This window comes from Fundulus heteroclitus, chromosome 21, assembly GCF_011125445.2.
Source record: "Fundulus heteroclitus isolate FHET01 chromosome 21, MU-UCD_Fhet_4.1, whole genome shotgun sequence".
Classification (NCBI taxonomy): Eukaryota; Metazoa; Chordata; class Actinopteri; order Cyprinodontiformes; family Fundulidae; genus Fundulus; species Fundulus heteroclitus.
Window position 1 is genome coordinate 8436155 of NC_046381.1, and position 27287 is coordinate 8463441.

A 27287-nucleotide genomic window follows, 5' to 3' on the forward strand; every position below is an offset into this window, starting at 1 on the left:
TTTAAATTATTCTTCTAATAAGTGGATTCCTCTGTTCACATTTGGCCGGTTTAGAACAATCAAATGTGACTTGACTTATACAAACAAAACAAAAATTGACCACTGTGCAAAAACACCACATTCTGTGTCAAACAGGACCAAGGCGGCTGATGCAGCATAAATCCTGGACATGGAGAAGGGGAACCGAAACCTTCGGAGCAGAACTTTTAAGCATACCAAGCCCAAAATCCGCTGTGAGCAGCAGGGGAGCTGCATTAATCTCCTTCATTACCAGCACAACAGATTATAAATCAAGTGGCCGACAATGCCCGACCCGAGTGGGGGCTTCCCTTTAATGTTGCGGTGCAAACTTACGCTGTGAACAACTGATGCAACAGCGTCTGTAACCTGGTTGGGAGCGCTGGGGTTGCTCATGGCTCTGCAGGGGGAGAGTTGCTGTTAGTCCGGCTCTGGGAAGCTGGTTTGGACCGGTGCGGCTTTAGCCCTTCTCTTTCTCGCTGGGACTCAGACAGCTTTTGGGCAGCATAACCTGGTGGCAGACAAATGAAGGGGTTAGTCAGCTGCTCAAGACCTAGAAAGGAACTCCGTGAATAATCGGTGAATTTCAAGTAAAGCCAGGAGGCCTGAGGATTTTAATACGGTCCAGGACATCTGGAATAGAAATAATTGATGACTATTTCCTCTCATAGTTACGGTGGATTATGTAGCACTGGCTCCTACATACAGAGTAACCGTCCATATTGCCCTTTGTGAAACCGTTTGCCCAACTCATTGCTCAATTCTGAGCTTGAAAGACGGAAATTTCTCAATTCAAACCGAATCAGGAACATAGAGCTGGAAATGAGTCTGTGCATCTCAGTTACAGGTTAGAAAACCAGTTTATTCCTTTCAATGTTTTCAAAACAGGCCGTTTTGTGGTTTTTAATTAACAAACCGGTTCTCTGCTCAGGGCGGCAAAGCCTGTGAGAGGATGAACCCGCAGTGCAAGAAGAGTTATCCATAGGGCTGGACGATATAGATAAAAAGCATGTCGATAAAATTGAAGTCATATTGTTCAATATCAATAATTATCAACTAATTCAAAACATAATTTAAGTGCAGCCCTGGCCATTTTATATTTTTGCTTAGCGACCTATTTTTCGATACAGAACACACTAACACTGAATTCAAACTCAACCCTTTATTCAACCAACTTTTACCAAAACTGCAAGTTTTTAAAGAAGAAAAAAAGAACGTGCTCTCTGAACTCTTTGAAGGGGGCGGAGCTTAGTGACGGCGAGTCCATGGGTCTGCTTTTGTGATTGGTTGGGAGGTTGTAATGAAAGCATTAACCTACATGATAGGCTAGACTGCAAAAGAAAGGAAAACTGTTCTATGGAACTTTTTATTGACCCTTTTTCCCCCCCTAACATCTATATACGTCTATCGATCGATATATATTGTTATTGTATTATTGTCCAGCCCTAGTTATCCATACATGGTTCTTTGAGGAAATATTTCTGAACACCACAGATGTCAAACTCCAGTCCTCGAGGTGTGTTATGCTTTAACAGATGTGGATAAAATGGTCGGATCATGACGACAACTGCATAGAACCTGGGTGCCATTTGAAGAGGCAATTCAGGCTATTTGATTTGTGTTGGAGCAGAGATGCATCTAAAAACGCAGGACATCACCCATCAAAGCCAGGAGTTTAACTGTGAATGGCTGGAGATGGTGATTTTTTTTACTCCCGGTCTGGTGGCAGGCAATGAAACCATTTCAGTATATTATGAAGGAACAGAAAATGACATCAATGATGAATGTAGGCTTTTAAATTCAGCAAAGACAATATATGTGGTGCGGCTTTTCTTTTAGGCGTTTTTACATGATAGAAATCAAGTTTGCATGTTGCAATTTCTTCCATCGTTTTAGTCTTGAGCAAAAACACATTTGCTGCAAATGGGTTTCTTACGACAATATATTCCCAATTGAGGAAGTGTAACGTTTTGTGCTGAATCCATAATATCCTACTGTGCCTGAGCAAATTGTGCTTTTCGGAATGGGAACTTTTATGATAAATGGTGTTAAGTGTTTTTTTTCACTTGTAAATTGTTCATTTGAAATCATTTTGTGTTAAATATTGAAAATGCCCACAGAAAAAGAAAAACATGACAATTTTTGTTCATACGTTGCAGCTCTAGTCTGAACAGTGTTTAATAATCCTTTGTTTAAAATCGTAAATCTTGCATTTAGACTGGTTGGGCCTGAAATTATTACACACTGTCCTGTTTCCAAGAGAGCACTGAAAATGAATCAGTTCAATCATTCAGAGAGATGAGCCTAAAAAGGAGTGTATTCAATTAGATTTTCAATTCAAATTTTATATAGCTTCAATTCACAACATGTCATCTCAAGGCATTTTAAAAAGTCAAATTCAATCAAATCATACAGACAGATTAATAAAAAAAAAAAAAACGTTTCTTATCTAAGGGAACTAAGCAGATTGCGTCAAGTGTTGACAAGCAGCAATCACTCCTCCTGAAATGTAGACAGTCGTCTGCATTGTCCATGGCTTTGCAGAAATCCCTCATACTGAGTATGCATGAAGCGACAGTGGAGAGGAAAACTCCCCTCCGTTGCTTATATGGACTGATTTATTCTACGCTGACTATGGTTTGTTTGTAATTCAAGCAATTTGTGGAAAAAATATGATTGTGAGCTTTCAAAAGGTAAAAACGTTGATCTAGGTGGATAGATTATTCTCAGCGATTATGATTTTTTTTTTTTCAGTTAACCTTTTAAGACCTGAGGATTTTTGTCTTTTATTCAGGTGCCCAAGATCGTATGTTTGGACCAGAATTCTCAGGTAAAGAGCTTAAAAGCACAGTAGGGGAAAAAATTATGTTTTTTATCCCCGCTCATCATCCTCTCAAGAACAGCCACCGGTTTCCACCATTGTTCTTTGCTCATCTGGGGTCAGGTTTTCGGGTAACTGGTCCAGCAGGGAAACTCAGACATCCCTTTTCCCAATAAAACTCTCCCGCTCATTCTGGGAGAACCTAAGGCATCCCCAGCCCAGACAGGATATATCGTCTCTCCAGGAAGTTTTGAGCCCACTACCGGATCTCTTCCCAGCGGGATGTGAGCAAAACCTCCTCGACTGACTGGTTTTGATGTGGAGAAGCAGCAGCTTTACTCTACGTTCCCTCAGGATCTGCACCTTCTAACTAAGGCAGAACCGAGCCACCCTACCAGGAAAGCTTCTTTCAACCATTGGTATCCAGTATCGTCTTCTTTTTGTGTCTAAAGAAACACTTCTTGGTCAGTGACCAGGCTAACACTAGAGAACGTTTACTAAAGGAGTTCCCTGCATTTAAACTTTGCAGCAATATGCTCACCACCAGGTGCTGCAGAACACCATGACAGGAACTGATTTAATAGAGATTTAAGCCGTGGTATGGGTAAATATTCTATTCTGATTGGCTGCAAGGTGTCACTTAAAAAGTGATATAGGACACCTACAAAAGAAGTTCTGGTCAAATAGCCTGATTGTTTTAAATTATTGCGCTGGCTCAAACATTAGCTGCTAACGGCAAGATAGTTGACGCTGGTTACCTTGAATAACTCCACAAGGAGAGATATTAAATAGTATCTTTTTACTAAATAGTAAATAGATATTAAATAGTCAATGTTCAAATTTACGATTTGAACAGTGAAAATAGTGTTAATAATTGATTTGATATTCATTTATGTTGCAAGTGACCATGGTATAAGTAGGATAATATCCTTCAAGGTGTCCATTATCAGAAATTAATGGACTTGCGGATATTCGTGCCTCCTCGTCTGCCATTAATTTCTGATGGACACCTCATTGGTCATTATACCTTACGTCACTTGTGTCAAACTAAAGGCATGCGGGCCGAATCCAGCCTGTCAAGGCAATTTATCTGGCCCTCAAGAATCAAGAAAAGGCATATAATGTCATAACGTAGAGGCATATATCTTTTTAAATTGTATAAAGTGGCTAAAACTGTGCCTCCTGTAGCAAACGTTGATTTTTGTTTTACTGTGCAGTAACAGCATCCACTAGATGACAGTTTACCCACAACACATTAAAAACAACCCAGAAATATGCAAAAAGAGAAAATGTTATGCAGAAAGATGAGTTTAAAGTCTAACATCACAACCACAACATCAACTTTTTTTGCAGATACTCTGTACAAACTGGGCCTAAGGGTGCTAATTTTATGTTAATGTGACATACATTTTCTATGCGAACTGGAATGAAATTATGAAATCCAAAGTATCATCTATACACGTGCAACTGGCCTTTTTAATGACTTCATGATGCCAAAGTGGCCAAATATAGAAATGAGTTTGCCACCCCAGCCTTACATAAAGCCATCAACAATGTCCGGCAGCCATATTGAATTTTGAGGTTAGGGCTGTTAAACTGCCAGACAATTTGAGCAGTCACAAAATAATATTTCTGTATTAAAAATAATTTAATTGGCCTTGTGTATTATTCTGTTCTTCATTGGCTACAAGCCATATTAATCCAAAACAACTAATACAAACACTTGATATCAAAGTATCTAATGGACCTATATCAATTACACTCCAGCTTTAATTTGAACTGAATTAGTCATTTCAGTGGTAATTTAATTTATTCAGCTCCACCTGCATGTTTTAACCCTGTTGTGTCTTCATTTAACAACTTCACACATGACTCCATTGACCATCCAAGAGGAAAGCTGCCTTGTTTTGTTGCACATTATTTGGTAAATGTTGAAAATATGAAGGACCATTAAAAATTATGTTTGGTCTCCAGATATAAGAAACCTAAACATCAAGGCAAAGAAATTGAGTAAATTAAAACAGGTTTGGTGGTACGATGACAGAAAGGTGCAAACCAAGTGGCTTCAATAAACCTCTGACGACTGGGAATTGCTGCAAGGCCTGAAATGAAGAAACAAATACTTTACAAGGCCAGATAAGAGCAAGATAACAGAGCTACTGTGCAGCACACCCAATGATAAGCAGCAGAGCGTGCTTCTGCTAACGTCCACCTTCAGAAACTCTGGAGCAACATCAATAATAGTATTCCTGCAGTCCAAAAAAATCAAAGGATTGGGCTCCTCCCTTGCAGCCTACTAAAGCAAGCACCGAGTACAGGCAGCAGCAATCAGAGCCCTGATAAACCCTCCAGATGCCTGAACACAATCATATCAATGACCTTGTTGACAGCAAGAGAGGCATTGAAGTTAGAAGCATCAATGTGTAGAAGTGAGCCAAAGAAATTGATACGGACACATGCACGTTTACTTGCGTGCTAATCCCTGCACTGCAGATCACAAGATAAAGTGACCACTAATTTAAAAGAAGAGAGTGTGTGAGCCTGGATGTGCTTCAACATTACTTTCTCAGTAAACCTAGACCTTCCCACTCTGGTAGAGACAGAGCTCACTACACAGGGATAACGTTACAGAACCCTGGGATCCTGGGTAAAAGCCCTGGGAACCAGTTTATCTACCTCAGGGCAAGTCTTGTAATAATACCGCTAGGATAACTGATCAGAGGCGATAACAATAACACCACGTGAAATTATCCTGGCAAGGGAGTCGATTACAGAAAATATCCTTGGATTTAAATGTTTTCTGCCTTCCATCAGGTACAGTACGTCTCCCAGTCGCCCAAATAAAAAAAAAAAAAAAGGTACCGAATGTTTCTTGTGCAACAGAGTAACAGTAGTTCGACACCTCTTTGCAGAAAGCCCTGCACCTTACAGTCTTCTGAAAGAAAAGAACTGATTTCTCCTCAAACCTAACTTTTCCAGACTGGATCTAATCAGGACACTGCACGGTTTGGTGGGGAAAAAATTACTAATTTCTGGTAGGAAGCAAGTTTGAAAACAGGATGACGGTTTCTGCTACAGAGTCAGGCCTCTCAGTGGTTTTATAATCTGGAATTGCTTCTTGGATTTTATGTATCACTTTTTGATAAAACAGAGGAAAAGGAAACGCATGAACGCACCGTCAGGACAAGGAGTTCACAGATAAAACAGGTTGATATTAAATGAGCTTACCTTTAACAATATAGATGTAAAAAGTCATCTTTGTCCATAAAAAAGTACCTCTTTAAGTTGACATTTGGTGGGGGGGAAGCAGATACAGTGGACTTCCTGTTTAAGATACTAAGTCACAGAATGAATGAGTAATAAACCACTTTAGGTGGTGACTGTGGAAACTGGCTTAAGGGCTGAGGCCAGAGTGAGGCACAGTCCTAAAATAATAGCACTACCAACCCCGCAGCACATAGAGGAACCGTGATAGGCGAAACATCTTGGCCTGATTGGGATGAGGATACACATTTGCCCAAACGGTACAGATTGGTGGAAGATTATTCAAAACTTATGAAAGATTTTACCCTAGATAAAGAAGGTAAAATCCTCAAATAAATGGTAACAGATTCAACTACGGTTGTAAAACGATATTCGATCGCCTGGCTCCTCTGCTGTGGATGTGTGGTCTGCCGTGGGCTTCCAGGCCTCTGTGGGGCTGCTGGATTCCTGTGTCTTTGGATCCTCTCTGCTTACCTCTGAACCCTGGAGTGGGTCTGGCAGTGGCCCTCTGCACCCATCACTCACTCATGCAAGACCTACGCCGCATACTTTGCATGCTCACATACATTTATACAGTAGCTGTTCTGCCTTGTAGTTCTGCAGTTTTGTTCCATTTCTTTGCAGCTCTTTGTTAGTTTTCTCTCTGCAGGTGTTCGTGGTCGTCTTTCCGTGGTTTCCTTATGGTGGCTGAAGTTTTTTTTTGTTATTTTTGAAGCAGCTGGTTCTCAGGTTTTGTAATTTTTGGGTTCATGTTTACTTTTCATCCCAGTCCTCTTTCTCTTTTAACCTCTTGTCGTGTTTGTCGTCAGTTTGTACAAAATACCTTGACAGCAATAAAATAATTGATTGAGGGTTGGGCGTCAAGGAAGGATTTAAGCATAAAGCCTCCCATGGTAAAGCAAATGTTTGCCATAACTGCGGCAGCCAGAGCAGCCTTCTGCTTGCCATGAAGCTGGGCGGCACAAGGAAAAATAAATACATTTAAGGAGGTAATGATGGAATTTTTTACCATTTATGTTTTAAAAGGTACAGACTTGGAGGATCAGAACTAGCAAAGATTCTTAATGTTTTACAGACCGAGTTTGAATGGAGGAGAAGCGCTTCAGCATCTGTGTGATTACTCTTCCAGGGAGACGTCTTGACGGCTTTAATTATGAAACATTTTTAAGCACATCCTCTGAGTCAGAAGAGATTCTAATTTAGTTTCAGAGCCTAAGCGCTGTGAAATAGTCATAAATAAGGTCTTTAGATAGTCGGCTATAATCCAGTTCAGTGCTGCGTATTTTTCACCCCATTTCTATCTGGGAGAGCGGATTGGCACAGTTCACCTTTAGTGTTATGATGGCGTCAGAGTTGTGATGCTGTTGCATAACCAGTGGAGGCCGGCTACTTAACTCCTTCGCCTGTTCATATGTTCGCAGCTTAGATTTTTTCCATTGCAAATGGATTTTTTGGACCCATGAAGGTCTCTGTGGATGAATGGGCCACGAGATTCCTCAAAGACAACATTTCTACAAGCCTCAGTGGCATCTTCAACATTTTTTGCAGCCAATTTGCTATAGTTTAGATGCTTTACAGAATGGAAACAATTACATAAAATAAGCGAAAAAAGAAAGTTTTAAAATGGACAGGCTCTCCTAGTATAGTACATTTTTATTTAAAGTCTTTAATTAGTCTTGCATCTCCCCACGTCTCTGAGCTGCTGCACGCCCCGTCTCGGTCACTCAGATCAGCTGATCAGATGTTGCTGGAGGTACCGAGAACACCGCTGAAGCTCAGGGGAGATCGGGGTTTTTTATTGAAGCTCCCAGATTATGGAACGTTTTGCCGCTGAAAATTAAAAAAGCCTCTTCACGAGACATTTTCAAAATCTGTGCCTAAGACGCCCCTCTTTTTGAGTTTTGATCTGGTATAAATTGTACTTTTTTTTTCTCCTGGTCTGTGTCGGGGTTTTATGTTCCTACTTTTACTTTTTAATTAATTCTTTTGTTGAGCACTTTGGTCAGTGTCTGTGTCAGTGCTTTATGAATAAAGCTGACTTGGCTCCCAGATCCTAACCAGCGAATTACTGAGCTCCTGGACAGGCTGATGTGCAACCTGGTGGCGTCGGCTGGAGCTTAACTTGATGTCCCGGAGATGTTTTATTAGATTTAGATCAGAGAAGCATGGAGGCCAGTCAATGGTATCAGTTCCTCCAGTATACTCTTGCCACATGAGGCCAGGCATCATGATGCACCAAGAAGAACCAAGTACCCACTAAACTAGAAAAGAACTAGAAAAAACATGGACAACGGGTCCAAGGATGTCATCCTGTACAGGTCAGTGCCTCCCCAGACCAACACTAACCCACCACCAAAGTTAAACAATTTTGCAGGCAGCACAACGTTCACCAAAGCTTCTCCAGACCCTTTCCTGTCCAGCACACAAACCTCTCATCTGAGAAAAGAACGGGGCTCCAGGGCTGAAACGGCAATCTCTGGTGTTCTCTGGTAAATCCCAGTTGAGCTCCATGGTTCTGGACAGTGAGCACAGAGCCTACTAGAGGACGTCAGGCCCTCAGGCCACCCTAGTGAAGCCCGTTTCTAATGGTTTGGTCAGAGACATTCACACCAGTGGCCTGCTGGAGGTCCCCATGGAAGACTCTGGCAGAATTCACCCTGTTCCTTTTTGTAAAAGGAACAGATACCGGTCCTGCTGATGGATTAGGTACCTCTGGCAGCCCTGTCCAGTTCTCCTACTGCCCGTCTCCTGAAATCTCCTTCGTGCTTCTTGAGAGACTCTGCTAGAAGGCGCAGCAAACCTTCTGGCAATGGCTCGTATTGATGTCCATCCTAGTGGAGTTGGACCGCCTGTGCACCCTCTGTAGGGTCCAGGTATCGCCTCACGGTACCAGTAGTGACACTAATTTCATCAACACCAGAACAGCCAACATCGATTAACAACCCCGTCTGCTACTGAGCTGACTAGATCAATAGTCCAGAAGTTTACCCGACTTGATGTTATAACGTGTTCCTTTAATTTTTTCACTATAACAATGAATCCATTTCAGTTTACCCTTTTTAATTTTTTTACAAAAAGACTTTCAGTGCTATTCTTGTTAGGTTTTATACTTTGTCTGCACTTGAAAATCTTTTTCTTTCATCTCAGATTCTTTTTTTTCCCTCTCCTTTCTTTTTTAAAACAAAAAACAGGCGTAAAACTTCCCTGGCCTCAGTAAAGGATAAGAAGAAAAGGCACGGCAGTCAGATGGCTGGACAGAGGTCATGAGCCCGGCTTGAACCCCAGACAAGCCATCACACGAGTCTTAAACCGGCGTTATGCTGGGGACGCCCTGACCGGGCACAGCTTCAGTCTGCAGCCCGACACGCGAGCGCCAACCACAGATTGCACAGTTACGCACAAATTCAGTCAGAAGAGAATGCATAATTAGAGAACACCCAAATAAAATGAAAACTGTGCCAATAAAAACTGCTTTCAAATAGAAATAGAGGCTTTATCGCAATGTCCAAACCTCAACAAATACAGGCCTTTACTTATAAAAAGCAGGACAATGAGAGGGAAGAAATGACAAGTTTAGAGCCTCATTAAAAAGAGATTTTTAAAAAAAGAAGCAGAAAAGGCCAGTTTTTCCCTCTTGATGTTTTATTGCTGTGACGGCTTAAAGTGGGAAAGATCATTTTTGTCCTTAAAGTTTTATCTGGCACGATTAAGCGTAACATTGTCATTCCTACCGTAAAAACCACACAACTAAATCATATTTTTATGACGCCAATTAAAAGCAGCTGAATAATTATCTTTAAAATGAAGCGTGGGTTAAGAAATTAAATGGTTGATTTTAAATTCACCATTTTTACACCAAGTTAAACATCATTTACACAGCAGATTTAATTCATAGGTAAATTAGAGCATGTTTTAGCAACAATAACTCTTTGAGCTGCAGTCATTTAAGTTATTTTCTTTTAATCCGTGGATCTTATCAGTACTTGTCTACATTTGGTCAGATATAAGGCTCCACGCCTGACTCAGCACTCACCTCAATTCAACTGGATATTAGGAAGCCAGAATAAACAAACAAAAAAGGGAAAAAAAGGTGGACCCACAGAAAACCAATTGCAAGATGAATGATTAATCAAATTGAAAATAATCCGAGAACAAGAAGCAGGACAATTGGGACACGAGGTCAATTTAGATAATAGAAGTGACTAAGGCACACACATAAATGCATCAATAATAGTATAAATACCTCAACGAGCTTACTGCCAAGAAGCCACCGCAGACATTCTGAACTCTGCTGTGAAAAGAGCTGCAGAATAAAAACAAATAAATGGGTGGGGAAAAAAAGCAAAGGAACTAAAGATATAGAGATAAAAAACAAAAATAAATGATGATATTGGTATTATGGTGAAGCTTCTTGCCGTGCGGCTTCTCCTCAAACAGAGCGCTCTCTCAGACCTACAGGCTCGGACTGATAATAGCAGCCTTCCTCCTTGGGATTATGTTTCCTCCTCCAGCCTGCTGACAAGCTGCCATGTGACTCCATTCAGCACTGAGTCAGAGGCTGCTGCTCAGACAGACGGACCTCAATATGTGTCTGAGACACACGCTCCTCCTGATGGAGCACATCCTCTCCCGGTAATTAATATTTCTCCATTAACCTCAAGAGGGAACCTGTGTTCACAACCTTCATCTGCCCATAAACGTTTGGGACAACCCCAGAAGCCTAGATTTCTTTGATAGGGTGTCTTCTTATTACTTCATAACCCAAAAAAAGGGAAGAAGGTTACCCATTTTCCTGTACTTTGGTCTAAAAGCACATCAAAAATGGGGTGTTGAAGACCTTGCAGCCAATAACATTCAACACATCTGCAACTCCATTAAAGTGTCAGTGATAAAACTTGCAGGAAACGCACACCTTGGTGATGAAATGGGGATTTCCACTGTGGGATTTCACCAATTTTTTAAATAAAGCACTCAAGGAAAAAAATGCTAAAATGAACAGGGTGGGGGTGTGGCATTAGTGAACATTGCAAAATTTGGAGAAAAACCCAAAGTGTGCAATACAAGCCTGAGAAGACCACCTGTGAGGTAAAGGGGTGGCGGCATCATGATCTGTAGGCATTTTGCTACTAGAAGGACTCAGCTGAACCAATTCTGTCAGGACTATTTTGAGAAACCGTTCAAAGGATGTTGACTCAAAAGGACACGTAAGTAAATGTTAAATCTAGTAGGGGGGAAAAATCTCTCAACATCTTCCATTATACTGACTTTAGCAAATGTAAGTTTTCAAGTCTGAGGATCTTTAATCCATTTTTTCTCTTTTTATAACCATCCAAATATATGATTTATGTGTGTTGGAGGGAATTTTCAGAACAGTCTGGCAACTAGCTTGAAATTGCTCAGTAAGCTGCTGGGAGACCACAAGACAGCTGAGAAACAGTTGTTAAGATGCATCCTAATGGCAGAAGGAGCACGAGTCGGGCCTGAAATCAGCATGAAATGTGGAAGCACAGTGATCCAACCATTAGGTTTTTCCTGGCCAGTACAGATCTTCTGTTTTCCCTGAGGTCCGACCTCCTGGTTTAGTCTTATTCATTCATTCATTCATTTTTATTTTTTCTAAAAAGGCTAGCATGCAAGAGAGAAAAAAAACTATTTTAAACCCAACAAAAACCTGGTGATTTAAAACGGCAGCAGATTTTTATAAAACTAAACAAAAAACGTGAACATAGATGTGTTCTGCTGCTACTTGATGTTAGACTATAAATGTTGGGAATTTAAAGTGTTGATTGATTTGATAAAAAACAGAAAAATAAAAATCACCTGCCAATTACAGAGCTGAGCAGATCGAGGTAAAAATTGTCCGTTTGCGATGTCTGGTCGATCTCTGCCTCATGTTAAGAAGAACATAGTCCCATTTGAGCAGGCGAGGGTGCATCAACTCTCTGCTTGTTAGAGAGTAGAGAGTTGATGCACCCTCCCTACTTCTGCAACGTCACCTTCATTTGTCTCAAATAAGACAGCTTGGGCTTGTTGCCAGATGTAACAAAATCATGTGATTGCAAGAACATTGGTAAATGTGCATCTTCACAAGGTCTTTAGCTTTTTTCCCTGGCGTTGAAACATACATTTTGCACACAAAAAAAAGGATTTGATCTAGCATATAACTTAATCTCTGCAGTTGAAAAGATAAAACCCTCTTAATATGTTCATTTAGTTGTGTTTTGGCAGTGCCAATTACAACAAATGTCTGGGGAACATTTCAGCAGCACTTCAAATAAAAAGGACTTATTTAACCCATTCAAATTGCATTTTTAAATGAGTAACTCCACATATTAAGGTATATAAAGTAAAATCTGACATCCAATGGAAATAAAATTAAAATGTATATCATTTCAATTAAAAACAAAGTATGAAAACAGCGATAAATATTCAGAAAAACAAATCTGCTCAATAATACCCTTCAGGTGTCAAAGGTGATGAAAATTTTTGCGACCACTTGCTCAAGTCACGTTTCTCAGAAAACAAAGCAGTAAATATTTTCTCTTTAAAAAAAAAAATGGGTAATTTTAAGAACAAGTTTGTTATCAAGCAGGGGCAAAGGCTAAAACAATGACTTTCACAGGCCAGGGTGAGCATGACAGAGGTTCAAACTGAAAAGGTCATTCATCCCCTGGTGACCTCCAATCACATGACGGTGAATTTTGTAAGCCACTTAATCTATATTTTTGGTAAAGGAAGAAAATATTCAGTTTGTTTCGTTTAATTGCTATTACACAACTTCTAAATGTTAGTTATATCTCTATCTAAAGCAGGGGCCTGAAACCTGTGACTACGGCGCCCCAAGTGGCTCTTTGGACCGTCCACTACGGCTCGCGATAAGTTTGGCTAAAAATGATAAAGAACCAACTGCAGTTTTTAAAGATAAATTAACAAATGTAGGTTTTAGCAATCTCAGGGTTTTTTCATGGAATTGATGTATTGAATTTATGTTACATCTCTATATAATTTTATATCCATTTGTTTTGTCATTAGATTAGAAACAATGTGCTTTCTTTACACAAGTTTCCACAAATAACATCCCACAGAAGAAAAAGTGTACATGTTCTTTTAGAAAAAGTACTTTTTTTTTTTTACAACCTAACAATAGAAATAAAATGGTGGTTCTTTCAAAAATTACAACTAATTTTTGATATCTACTTCAGAAATGTTTTATTTAAAAAAGGTCCTGTCACATTTGCGGCTCTAAACCAGCTGTTTTTTAGTGAGACTGAGGGGAAAGAAGGCTCTTTGGATTGTAAAAGGTTGCAGAACCCTGATCTAAAAAAAAGGGAAAAAACTATTTAAATTAGTCATGAAACAAAAACAAACAAAAAGACTAAAAATGCCCATCTAGCATGGCTAAAAATGTAATTTAAAATAGGAAAGGTTTGGGTTAGAAGCTCACATGTCAATTATGCATAGCATTTTCAAGGAAGTACTGGATCTATTCTCGGAGCAGGAGTGACTACCTTCTCCTCCCTAGACAAGAAATCAAGTCAGGCTGCAACAATGAAACCATCAGGTGACCAGATTGTGTGGAAAAGGCTTTTTACGCCAGCCCAGAGCAACATGAGACATTATAACAAAAGCCTTGGTTTAACCACCACCGCTGAAAAATTAATGATTGGCTCATTAGGAGAGAGTCACAAGGTAAAGCATCTTTATCTCTTCAAAGTCACTAAAACTTAAGCATTTGGGTAAATGCCAAAGGGTTACTGACTACAATGGGCATATTAAATATGAATTAGATATCTGGTAAATCAATTAATAGAAGCCCATTAAAACATATTAATCCTGAAATAAACCAGTTTTATTATTTTTGGTAAATTCCTCCAAGGTTAGAGGTGTTTGGTGGGAATCCACTTCTCTTAATGTTTTATAAGGAACTCTATAGATTCAGCGAATTTCTGTTTAAAATATCTGCAAATCATTTGGTGGCAAGTCAATGCTTTTAGGAATCCAAATGTGGTTACTAATATTTTAGGTTCAAGTCAAGCGTCTGAAAAAAGGGAAGAAGAAAGGTTATTTAATTTACTTTGAATTGTCTGATTGTGCCAATCTTCTGCCATTTTTTACTCAACCATCTCCTTGGTGTCCAGATAAGGGTCAGAAATAAGAAAATCCAGTGAGCACCAACTGGGTGGATGATGGATCAGTCTTGATTATGGCAGATGAGAATGAAAAAAATTATAGAAACAGCTCAAATAACCACTCCTTATAACCAAGATATGAAGAACACCTCTGAATGCACATGTTTAACATTGAAACAGAACACCAAGCTTCATTGCCACTACTGGTTGCCAATAACAGGAACCCATGGGTACGATTCTCAGAGGCTCATCAAGATTGGACTTTTCCTGGTACCAAGAGTCTAAATTTCAGCTAACTTGGAATAAACCTTTAGCCTCAAAAGCTGCCACTTGGAACACCAGCACTCCTTCCGCTGTTATGCAGATGATCTACAGATCTATTTGTCTCTGAAGCAAGGTTGCAATAATGATTTATATTCTCTAATAGATTACTATACTGCTGTTAAACGGTGGTTGGGCAAGAATTCTTTGGTTTTAAAAACAAAAAAATTATTGTATTTTATTGGGCAGTAACGTTACTACAGGTGTCGATGCCTTGAGTTTTAAAGGACACTTAAATGTAGTGGTGATATTTGAAGGACTGTACATTTGGAAATCAGACTGGTCAGAATGAGCTTTGTTCAGCTGTCTTTTAGCCAAAAGTATATCAGCTAATTATTCAAGTATGCATTCAGGCTGTCTAAGCCAGTAATGTGGTAATGCTTGTTTAACAGAAAAACATGCCATAGGAGGGCATAAAGAGGGTGTTAGAAATTAATTTAGCAAAAAAAAAAAAAAAAGCAATTTCATTACCAAAAAGACTGCATCTAGCTAAGATTGAGTGAATTTCATACCCCCCCAATATCTAGATAGACCATTCACCGTAGGGTCTATTTTCACAATGAAACCAAATCAGAAAGAAAATACCCCTGTTGAAGTATTTTTCAGTCATATTGTCCTTTTCTTATGTCATGAGAATCCAATAAAGTCAGTGAGTGTATTAGGTGTTTATGTAGGATGTTTGCCCAAAAGGAACAAGAAAGATATTTTAAGAAAACCAAAACTCTATGGTCTCCTCTGTTAAAAGAATGTTGCTCTTGTGTTTGCTCAGATGTAACTTTGCATCAAGCCATGTTGTTGTGTTCCCTCCAGAGAGAAGTAAAAGATTCCCCAGGCAAGTCTTTCCATCTTATGTACCATTTAGAGCAAGGGTCAACAACATGGTGCCCATGTGCTCCTAGAAGCCCCCCCTAAGGACCACATGTGGTGCCCACGACGCTGTTCTAAAAAAAAAAAAAAAAAAAAAAGCACAATCCACCAGCTAGCTGCATCTAAAACTTATTTTATTCTGTTACTCTTCTTGTTTATTTGAAGGTCATCTTTCACTATTTGGATGGATTAAATGGGAATAAATGTTCTAATGTTGACTGGCAGCAGTACTAACTAGTTTCAGACTTTCCCTTAAGTCCTGCTCTTGGTGCAAGTGTGCAAACCCACATTATAAAGTGTCTAAATATTGGGTCTTTCAGAAGGACAATAAACTAAAACCTGTAGCCATAACAATGAAGTGGTTCACCACAAATCAACCCTTATCCACAGCCATCTCAGTCCATCCCAGACCTTAATCGTATAGGAAACCTTCAGGGGTGACCTGAGGATAAAAGAGGACTAAAGATTGTGGATGAGCTAGAGCAAGGGTCTTCAATTCCGGTCCTCAGTGTCCTGCAGCTTTTAGTCGTGTCCCTGGTCCAACACACATTAATCAAATGGCTGAATTAGCTCCTAAGTATGCAGTCAAGTTCTCCAGGGTCCTGCTAATGATCTGTTTATCTGACTCAGGTGTGTTGGACTAAGGATACATCTAAAAGCTGCAGGACCTGCAGGACTAAGGACCGGACCTCAAGGACCGAAATTGAAGATCTAGAGACAAAACTAAGAGCAAAAATAGCAGTGTTTCCATTGACCATCAAATTGCATAAATTTTAATTGATTTGCTCAATGGAAACACAGCAATTTCGTGAAAAAAGAAAACTCACGTTATGATAAAATGTCTTTGTGCTTTGAGTCGGGTTTTCAGCCATATGGAATTGGTATATTTTGCAAAACTGCAATGTTAAAAAGTTTTTTCGCATCACACGAGTCACGTGATCGACAACCTGATGTTACTACTGCCGAAAAAGACAAAGAAGACGACAGGAAGTGTTGAATCCATAGCTCTTCTGTAAAAATCGCCAACTACAGTTTCCCAAAAACGCTGCATACGTAGCCACTCCCACGTATGAGCACCACAGTTGAAATATGAATATCTCGTGTAAGCATTTACATCGGTTGCCGACATGTTTTTTTGTTGTTTTTTTAAGTGTCCTGTCTGGCAATGTGGCAATAAGAATTGTCTTAATGCGAGTAAGAGCCCAACAGATTTTACTCTCACAAGTGGAGCCTTATTGATGTCGCCATAGTGCTCTGCTTCATTTATATATGTAAATAGTTTTATTATGATTTATGTAGGGAATAATTCATGGTATGTGGACATTAAATTGAAAAAGTAGAAAAGGAGAGAAAATGAGAAAAGAAAAAAAGAAGGGGTATAAGAAAGAGGAGACAGAAGAGAGAGTGACAAAAAATGTCTTTAATGAGCTATTGCGTGGACAGACGTATTAATGGGTGATTTTAATTGCATCTCTAATTTAAAGGAAATACCGCAATTACGAATTGTTTTGTTTTCCACGTCAGCAGAAAATCTACAAAGTTTTACGCCTATTTGGAATGGAAACCCAGTTAGTAAAAGGATCCCTTTCTACTTGTCAAATGCAACACAAGAAAACCTAGTCCTGTCCTAGAAGTTGGACACTTAATTTTGTGTAGTATTTTAGCATGTGTTTTTTTATTCAGGAAGGAAAAATACTCCTAAAACTAAATATAATAAAACTAAAGGCTCAATTTTTAAAACATTACAGGGTGACATTCTACATTTTTCTCTGCTCAGAATATAACCCTCATTTTCATCGGCAACCTGCATTAAAGAGAACTGTGAGAAAACGGTCACAGGAAGCTGATGAAACCCTTACAGGTTGTATTGAGGCAACAGGCTGGGTTACACTATGCCAACCACATGGAGAGGACATTAACGCCATGACTGAGTGCGAGACTGACTATATAAACTTCCGTGTGGACAACACCAGCAAAAGAATGATGCTTCCAGAAGGGAGATGAGGAATTACTGTGGAGTATACGGAGGAAACTTAAAGTCAATATAAGAGAAAGGAAGAAGGTATACAGGAAGAAGCTGGAGAGAAAACTTCAGCAGAACAATATCAGAGATGTGTGGTCAGAGATAAAGAAGATCACAGGCTTCAAGCAGGAGGAGAACGGGCATAAGGCAGTCTGGACAGAGTCAATGAACTGAACACATTCTTCGACAGGTTCAGATCAGGAACAAGCTCGGCATCCTCCTCTCCTGCCCACAGCCACACATTCATCACATCCTCCGTTGACACAAAACCTCCCTGTCACACCTCATAAGATTTATCTTCTGCCTCACCCACGGACCTTTCTGCTTCTGCATGTTTGTTCTCAGCAGACGATGGTGCTTCTCCCTTTGCTTCCTCCTTCCCCTTCTCTGTCTCTAGAAGTCAGATGAAGAGGCAGCTGGAGACACTCAACCAGAATAAGGAAGCAGGTTCAGATGGTGTTGGCCATCAGGCAATCAGGACTCCATGCAGTTTGCTTATCACCGTGGAGCTGGAGGTAAAGATGCCATCATATGCCTGCTTCAACAAACCCGCTGTCATTTAGACAAGGCAGACAGCACTGTGAGGATCATGTTCTTTGATTTCTTCAGTGCATTTAACACAATTCAACCTGGTTTGCTTTGTCAGAAACTCCAGAACACTGAAGTGGAGGCCTCAACAATCTCCTGGATCAGAGACTACCTGACAAACAGACCACAGTTTGTCAGATTGAAGGGTTGTGTCTAACCAGGTAGTCAGTAACACAGGAGCACCACAGGGGACTGTACTCTCACCATTCCTTTTCACTATTTACACCTCATACTTTCTATACTAGAAGCTGAATACAAGGAGCTGGTGAACAGCTTTGCGGCACGGTGTGGAAACAATCATCTCGTTCTGAATGTGGATAAAACAAAGGAGATGATTGTAGATTTCAGGAGGAACAGGAATAGTGCCAACACGATTTCCATATTGTGATAAGAAGTGGAGGTGGTGGAGGAGTATAAATACCTCTGTGTTCATCTGGAGAACAAACTGGACTTCTTGTAGAAGCTGTCTACAAGAAGGGACAGAGCAGACTGTGGAAGACTAGGTCCTTCAGGGTTTGCGGCAAGATGCTGCAGACCTATAAATCTGTTGTGGAGAGAGTGATCTCCTCTGCCATCATCTGTTGGGGTAGGAGCATCAGAGCAACTGACTTAAAGAAGCTCAACAAGCTTATGAAGGCAGGCTCTGTTCTGGAGACCCTTCTAGAGCCTCTGGAAATGACTTTGCATAGAAGGATTCTTCATAAAATCAAGAATATTATGGAAAACCCTGAGGATCCTCTTCGTTGGACTGTCGTACAACAGGCAGTATGTCTTCAGCATCTACAACAACTCGTTGCAGAAACCCCCTATAACACACCAACACTTGGTTTGCCTTTTGCGATTAATAAAGTATTTTTTAATTGAATAGATTTATTATTTTAAGATCTTTTGAAAAATTTTCTCAATAATTGTTTTTCCTCAAAAAACATGCTTTCATGGCTTGCACAAAGTACCTGTGACAAAAAAAACAAACAGCTATGCCTAGAAAGAATCAACACTGTTACAGAGTCACTCCTAAAGACTCAAAAGCCACCAGATTAGCTGTGTTTCGCAGCGGACAAAGCACAATCCTGTGATCTAAACATATTCCTTATCCATTTGCCAAATAACCAAGCTCTGCATTCCACATCAGCTTTTATAAGTTGCACCAGCATGTGTGAGTATGCAAGACATGATTGTTTGTCCCCTGGGGACGTAGGCTCAATGTGGAGTCACATGCATGCCTTGCGGGGAGGGGGAAGAAACGCATTTCAAGCCACAAGCGGCTAAAACCCACAAAGCTCACTTCAAAGTGTGGAGCTTTACTTAGTCCAAACATTGTGCTGATAATAGCATCATCCGCTAAGGTCAACTATATGAAAAAGGTGTGACCACAGTTTATTTCTGCACGCATATTTTCATTTATTCAACCAACATATGAAATGTTCTGTTTATACTAACCAGAACATTGTTAATCTTTGCAATGTTTTATGTAGATTGAAGGGTGCAGAAACAAATTTTAGAGGAAATTTAGTTAAATAAAGGCAACCTGTCTCTGAGCCAACCCATTTCTCCTAAAATGGCACTACGGCTAAAACAAAAAGCATAAAATTAAAAGGTTCAACGCAGACTTCTGAGGAAAAACATGCCACTCTTGATTTTTTTTTCTGTCTTTTGTCTGCAGTGTTAACACATTTTGGAAGGGCTCCCTTGAGCTTCCTGTAATTCTTTCCTCAATTCAAATCTAAGGGAGAGAAGAAAAAAAAAGCTGAAAAAACTACACTGAGGACCATGAAATAATTAAGAAAACAAGGAGGTTCAGCTAAGGACAAACCAAGCAGAAGAGAACAGCGGCACAAGTTAAAGAAATTTTAAAGTTTTTTACTACATAAAGAATCAGCAGATCCCTGTTAATTACCCCCACCCGGCCACTTCCCATGTGACCAGATTAGCCGAGGGTGACCTTAGCTTGTTGCACACCTGCCGTGCTTTTCTTCCTCTTTGGGCGTGCTGTGTGTTATCTGCATCTTCTGTCTGTTGCCTCCGAGTGTTTTTTAGCCTAAAATAACCCAGCAGTTTAAAGTCACCCGGCCACTTAAGGACTCTTTCAACACGCAGACGTGTCTAACTCCTTGCTCAGCCCGTCACAGCCCAGTGGACTCATTACCTTCACTCAGGGTTTGGCGGCTTCCTGCACTTCAGCACGACTGTTTTCCACGCGCACAGAGGCTCAGAGCCAACAGCTGCTCATAGTTGTTCTGTGCCCGTCTTTATCTCACTCTTTGTCCAATCAGGGGCTTCACGCCGCAGCGGCTGTGCTCGTGGCTGAGACAGCACCTGTCATTTGGGAGACGAGGGGGGTTTAAGCAAGGGATCTTATCATTCAACATCACTGCCTTTTACCCCCTTCTAAAAGAGATGAAACTGCAATTAATAACACTGTTTATCTGTTTTACTCAAGTATTTTCATCATATTAGTATTTATGCAAATGCAGCGTCATATTCCTAATAGGAAATTTATAAAACCTTAACCTGGCGATGCCAGTTAGAGCCGATTCAGATTCCTCTAGAATAATCAATCTAAAATAAAAGATTCAAAATCCACAATATTTGTACTATTGTCAGCAATATTATTTTAATCTGACAACTTTGAGTCTTTTTCACTCAGTAATGGCTTCCACACCAAATAGTGGCGTTACTGCGACCTGGTAGCACCAGGATATGTTTGCATTCACTGATCGGGATTCTCATCACCGCTCAGAGGTGATCAAGCTGGTGAAATATAAAAAATAAAAAGCTTAGGTCCTTCAGGGTTTGCAGCAAGATGCTGCAGATCTTCTATGAGCCTGCTGTGGAGTGATCTCTGCCAGCATCTGTCAGGGTAGCACCATCAGAACGACTGACAAAGCTCAACAAACTTACAAAAGAAGGTCAGCTCTGTTCTAGCGACCCTTCTAGAGCCTCTGGGGATGACTTTGCAAAAACGGATTCTTCACAAAACATCATGGACAACGCTAAGCATCGTCTTCACAATGTTGTACAACAGCAGAGTGACTACGGAGATCCTTCCTGCAGCCATCACCATCTACAACTCGTTGAAGAAACCCCTGTAACATGAGGTACACCAGCATTTAATTTCCCTTTGGGATTAATAAAGTATTTCTGAATTTAATTGGGAAAAAAAAGTCTAAAGAGTAAATTCCCCACAGCTGACACACATGTTGGCATCTTCAGATGCTAAAAGCACCAATAAACTGAGGAGCTAGGACAACGCAGATTGGATTCATTGCAACTGACATCTAAACCAATAAGCTCTGATGAGATAATAAATGCACCTCTTCCTCAACTACCTGCAGGATTGAGTCTTGAAGAAACGATACAAAGACAAGGCAAGAAAAATGCGACCCATGTCCGACTCTTTCCACAGCAGTGAGAATGGTCCAATGGTGACCTTCTCAATCACCACTTCCACACGTGATGCTAAATCGGATATTTTTCAAAGTGTCCACAGTCTGAACGGTCATGTCGTGTTTTATCCCACTTTTACGTCACTGTCTTGGCTCTAGAGGCATGATGGCGGTGGCATTTAATTAGTATAAATGAGAAGAAGAAAGAAAAAAAAAAAAAAAAAAAAAAAAAAAAAAAAAAAAAACAGAATTGGGCATCAAGACCTGCCAAAGCAAACAAGAGAGAAAAAAAAAAAAAAAAAAACATTTCAGCTTGACCTGAACATTTCCTCCATCACTATAAAAAAACTAAACAAGCCAAACAGTGCAGAGCCTCTTTGCAGTGACTAAAGCAGCTCTTAAACATTACGCCACGGACCCGTGGAGCGATTCTGTGCCGTTAGATTATTAATGTTGACAACACATCCTTGGAGTCATTCAAGTTGCAAGGTGGATTCACTATTAATCAAAAATAAAAATCACTATGCCAGACACATGCAGTTAAAACCCATGTCTCACACAAAGAAGTACTTTTATTCTAGTTCTATTATTTCTACACAACATTTCTATTAAACTGTTCACAAAAATCAGCAATATTTACTGTGAAAAATGCAATATCATGTGGACAGATGGTATAAGGGTGCAAAGTTTCCCCAACAGACTGCTGCTTGGAATCATTTCACAAAAACACACAAAAGCTTGGACGAGATTTTTGATGGTGGAAAGCAGTCTGTGTGGCCACTAAAGCTTAGTTAATGATCACCGTCTCTACCCCTACAGCACAGAGACCAATACTAATGTGACCTCACTTATAACTTGGGCAGCATAGGTCATGAGATCTGCTTTGCAAAAAAATAAATAAATGAAAATGTTTTCAGCCTGCTGCTCTTTTGCCAAGATAAAATACCAAATGCTGCACTCTGTTTTGGGAACCCTGGGAACTCTCATTTGATTGGCTGAGGAACCAGGAAGTAAACACGGGCTACACTCTCAAACCTAGAGGTACGGTCCAGAGCTACTTTGGTTCAAAGGAGAAAAACGTGACTAAGACATCGTTGATGGAGAGGACCGATTGTTTATAGGGAATGTTACTTCCATGCCGGGTGACAAATGAGAACGATTTAGGATGATTTTATAGTAATTATCTCTTAGCTCCTTTAAAGAAGAGTAAAAAAAATCTTTAAGAATTTAACAACACAACTTTATACGAGTCATGTCCAGGACAAAGCCAACATGTGGAAGAAAGTTCTCAGGTCGGAAGAGGCAAAAACTTAACTTTTGGGTCTGTATACAAAATGCCATGTGTGCCGGACACCTAGGCCTACAACCACCCTGTATAGATTACCACTATAAAAATCTGGTGGTGGCAGCATCATGCTGTGGGAATGCTTTTCATAAGCAGGAACAGAGATTCTGGTCAGAAATGATGAGAAGATGGATGGAGATAAATACAGGGTTAGTCTGGAAAAAAAAAACCTGAGACAGAGGTTCACCTTCCAGCAGCAAAAAAAAAAAGGTGAAAAAACTGGACTATTCAAGATTTATTACAACTGGACTTCTGAAGCTGAAGACGTTTAGCTTCCTATCCAAGAAGCTTTCTTAATTCAAAATGCCTGGAGTTGTGTGGAGCTCCAAGCTTTACAGACCTGCCAGGGACGACCTCACTTCCTGGATGAGAAGCGAAACATCTTCAGCATAGAAGTCAAGTTGTTATACATTTTAACCTTTTTTTTTTGATTGATCATGACCTGGATGACTGAGAATCTTCACCAACACATTCCAGCAGCAAAATGGCCCTAAACATACATACAGCAACGGCTACAATGGACTGGCTTAGAGCAACGGTGGCCAACTCAAGTCCTCATGAGGCTCATTACAAGGCCTCCTTAATGGTTGATATATTGATGTGACAATTCAGTCATTACTAAAGCATGCAGACCACCAGCTTCTAAGGACAGAAGATAGTCACTGATTTCTATTAAAGCATCTTCGTGTGTTAGAATGACCCAGTCAGAGTCCAGACCGGTAATTAAAGACTTTGTTGCAAGACTTGAAATGTATCCATAGATGCTATCAAACAAATCTGAGCGAGCCTGAACTATTTTTGCAAATAATTAACTATTGCTTCTAGATGTGCAAAGAGATTTGTAATAAATTACCAAGTTTGTAGCTGTGAATGGACAAAAATGTGACTAATATCCAAAGTACATGTATACTTTTGCAAGGAACTAAGTGTCCTCAGCTCAATCTGCCCCTTTTTGTAGAAACATGAGCGCTTGTAATTACAACAATAAACCAACGAGGGCTGGTGTCCTGCAATGTTTACATGTGTCCCTGGTCCGGTCCAATACACCTGAAACACTTTCTCAGCAGGTTGCCAGGTTTCTGGGCACCCTGCTAATGATCATATTGTTTCATTCAGATATGCAGAAGAGGGGGGGTAACATCTAAAAGCTGCAGGAGACCGGCCCTGGAGGACTGAAGTTTGGACACTGGAATCTTTCTTCCTCAGTCACTAAAATTTTGTGTTGTCCTTTATTCTTAATTCCCCTTTATTACTCGTAAGGAAAATATTCAAAATCCACTTTTAGCTCTTAAATGCATTTTTGTTGTGTACTTGCAATCTGAGAGTGCAGAAAATGTAAATGCAGTCTGTCCAGGAGCTGCGTCGACATCTTTATATTTTTTTGGGTCATATTTTTCTAGCCGATCAGTTTTCTGAACAATTACATCACAGTATTTGTTGTGGAGCTGCTAAACAATGTCATAGACTACAAGCAAAATGTTTTGGTTGTTCACCACACCGTCCTCCCAGAATACTACACAAATTGCCGAAAGGGTTGCAGTGAAACACTCTGCGACCTGAAGAGGGTGCGAAATGGGAGGTGCCTCCCATAGAGAGGCATTTTCACAAATGACGTCAAATTGTTACATTTAGAACTGCACAGTGTGGTCTGGTCTGTCCTGAATATCACCTCAGACACATTATGGTAACAAAACACTGTTTAATGACAACAAGGATGGAAAATGCTCTTTATGCGGTTCTGTTTTTTAAATATGAACACACAACAAGCGCTGTCAGCTAAATAGCACCAATTCAGCCGTGCTGCGTGGCGGAGCCAATCAGTTTCTCCACCAAAACTCCTCGATAAGGCAAGGATGTGACGACAGATAAGCGCAGGGCATTATGCAAAACACGGTAACAGGCTTGGTCCTTCTGGTCTCGGCAGTAATAATTGATTGAGTCATACAACTCAGGCCGACCGCCACAGTCAGCTGGTCCTCCATGTTGAATGAAAACTGTTTCGTCTCAGCTACATTCAGTTCCTGATTGGCTGTCGCGGCGCAACAATACACAAAAGTTCAGCTTATTTTAATTCACTTTTTCAATCGCGCGTGGTGTAGCTGTTATTTTACACGGATTCCTTCTCGTGTTTGATCCTTTGTGCGAGAGGAGAGGTCAGCCTCTCCTTTCCTTCTGCTCATTTTTTAGGCTGCTGTATTTCTACCAATGTTCTACGTTGTGTTTCTCGATTAAAGCATGTTAAAATGAAGCTCCCGGGACGTCGTCGTCTTCTAAAACTATTTTGTATTGCAGTTGTTGCCATTCTAGCTTGCATTCTGCTTGTCTGAACATCCGGGTCACTCGAGCAGCCTGCAGGCAGATGTGACGTCATTTGTGAAAAGCACTGCAAAAACAAAACTAAAAATAAAAGTTTAAAGTTTCTTGAAACGAGTGTATTTGTACTTTATTTGAGCAGGTTAATAAGATAATCTGACCAATGGAATAAGATTTTTGCACTTAAAATAGGAAGAACTCATCTCCATTAACTTATTTTAAGTGCAGTATATCTAATCATCTTATGTTAGGGGTAAAATTACTCCTTCCATTGGCAGATAATCTTATTTACCTGCTCAAAAAAAAAGTACAAATACACTCATTTCAAGAAAATTTTTCCTTTTTCCAGTTCTGTTTTTGCAGAACAGGGGTAGAAATGGTGAACATGGGGGGTTAACGAGGAATTCACACCAAAGCATCTAATTTCCACTTTATACGGACCACAACGGAATGATTTCAATGTGAAAAAGAAGAACTGAAAAGCCTGGTGTGTCCCCATTAAGAACCGGCTGATCACTTCCTGCCTGATAAAGTCTGCACTCAGGAAAAAAAAGAAAAAGTTTCTAAAAGTACCTCTAATGACACATTTTTTTTAATTTTTTAATTTTTTATGCTTTAAAAAGCATATTGATCAATCTGTTCCCTCTAGAAATCTCAAATATCAGCTGTGTCATCCTCCTGTAATCTGATAATAAAGCAACGACCCAGCAGAGACTCTTGTAAACCCCAACTGTTCAGTTCACTTGTCACTTTGAACCATGCACAGAACACAACGGACCAAGAGACAAAACTGCAATTTTAGAACTGTATGACTCTAATACTGCTTCCTATAGTGGAGCACTAATAATATAAACACAACAGTGTTAGAAAATTGAGTCAGACAGCCAGGGCTTTCTTTACGTTCCCCTGAGAGTGCTTCTATCTAGCGACGGTAGTATCAGGGCGTGGCTGCACCAATTGCTCAAAAACGGACGCTTTTCTCCACCACACAGAAACTAAACTGTGTGAACCTCAGACTGCGTGTCTTACATGAGGATGGCGCTAACTGTGAGGCAGAGAACGACGTTTTCCCAGGGCTCACGCAAACAAAGGGCCTACAATCTGACACTTAAGTCTCTCCAATACAAATAACTCATTTATTTTTCGCCTGGGAGTCAGTTCTGTGTGATTGTGTGTCGGGCTGGACATGCAGAAATCAATCAAAGCTCTGCTTGTAAGAGGAAGGACATTTAAACTGATTGAATAAAGGCTGCAAGGAGTGCAACCACCACAGCTTTAGATGGTAAACAGCACTAAAATACTGGTCTTTAACCTTTAGGCTTGATATATTCATGGAAAACTGGTGTTTCTGTATCTGTACAAGGAGGGTAAAATACACAAGAGAGTCCAGCTTAAAAAATGCTTATCAGGCTTTTTCCTCCTTCCTTCTTTTCTGCATGAACAAGCAATTCACAACAGGAATGTGAAGACGTCCTCTCAGCCGTTGAGGCTTTAAACAAGTATAAAAAAAAAACTTCAATAAATCTTTCTGTCATGTTCTCATGAGGCCAAGAAAAACGAATGCAACCTGAGACTGACTGCAGAGATACGATGAATCCATCAGATATGTTAAAGCGCAGCGCAATAAGAAATAAAAAAAGGACCCAGTTTGATGTCATTTTTCAGAATGACTAACTTTTAAGGTCTTACAATGACAAAGCTGCTCTCTAGGGTAAGAATGTTGCAGTCTTTGGTTTTTACTTCGATTTAACACCTGATAGGAAAGATAATCACTTAATCCGGTGTCTCGGATCTACTTCAAAGTCAAAAGTCTTCTCAGATAACCAGGAGAGCATGCGAGACGATTATGTCGAGTCAGCAGAAAAGGCACATCCTTCCTCTGTCCTGCCAGATGCCACGTCCTGACACTTATTATTCTAACGCAAAGCAAAAACGGCTGGAGCCCCAGACTAGAAGGTCAACAAAAACTTTCTGAATTATTGCTGATGTGCTCAGATGACGTATGAACCAACGGATTAATTGAAATTATGGCCTCATTTCTTTCCCCCGTTCACATTTGACAGCAGGATCAAATACTAGTCCACTCAGACAAAAAAAAAAAAAAAAAAAAAAAAAAAAAAAAAAAAAAAAAAAAAAAAAAAAAAAAAAAAAAAAGGTATTTTTCACAAATTAAAAACACAGAAAAGGTAAACCATGCCAAGATAAATCTTGG

At 40.0% G+C, this 27287-nt stretch overlaps 1 protein-coding gene across 4 annotated transcripts in view; it reads right to left on the bottom strand.

Moving 5' to 3' along the window:
* The window catches only part of slc4a2b (solute carrier family 4 member 2b), an 80182-nt gene that overhangs the window by 48855 nt on the left and 4040 nt on the right, over positions 1–27287 (bottom strand). For 2 of the 4 annotated variants that reach the window (XM_036125175.1, XM_012850061.3), the window contains exon 3: positions 355–529. In XM_036125175.1, coding sequence (XP_035981068.1) covers positions 355–414 — 60 coding nt within the window. In that variant the 5' untranslated portion in view covers positions 415–529. Of the gene's footprint in view, positions 1–354; positions 530–10346; positions 10564–20177; positions 20348–27287 lie in introns of those variants that run through there. The other 2 variants (XM_012850062.3, XM_021309283.2) reach the window with 2 other exon arrangements.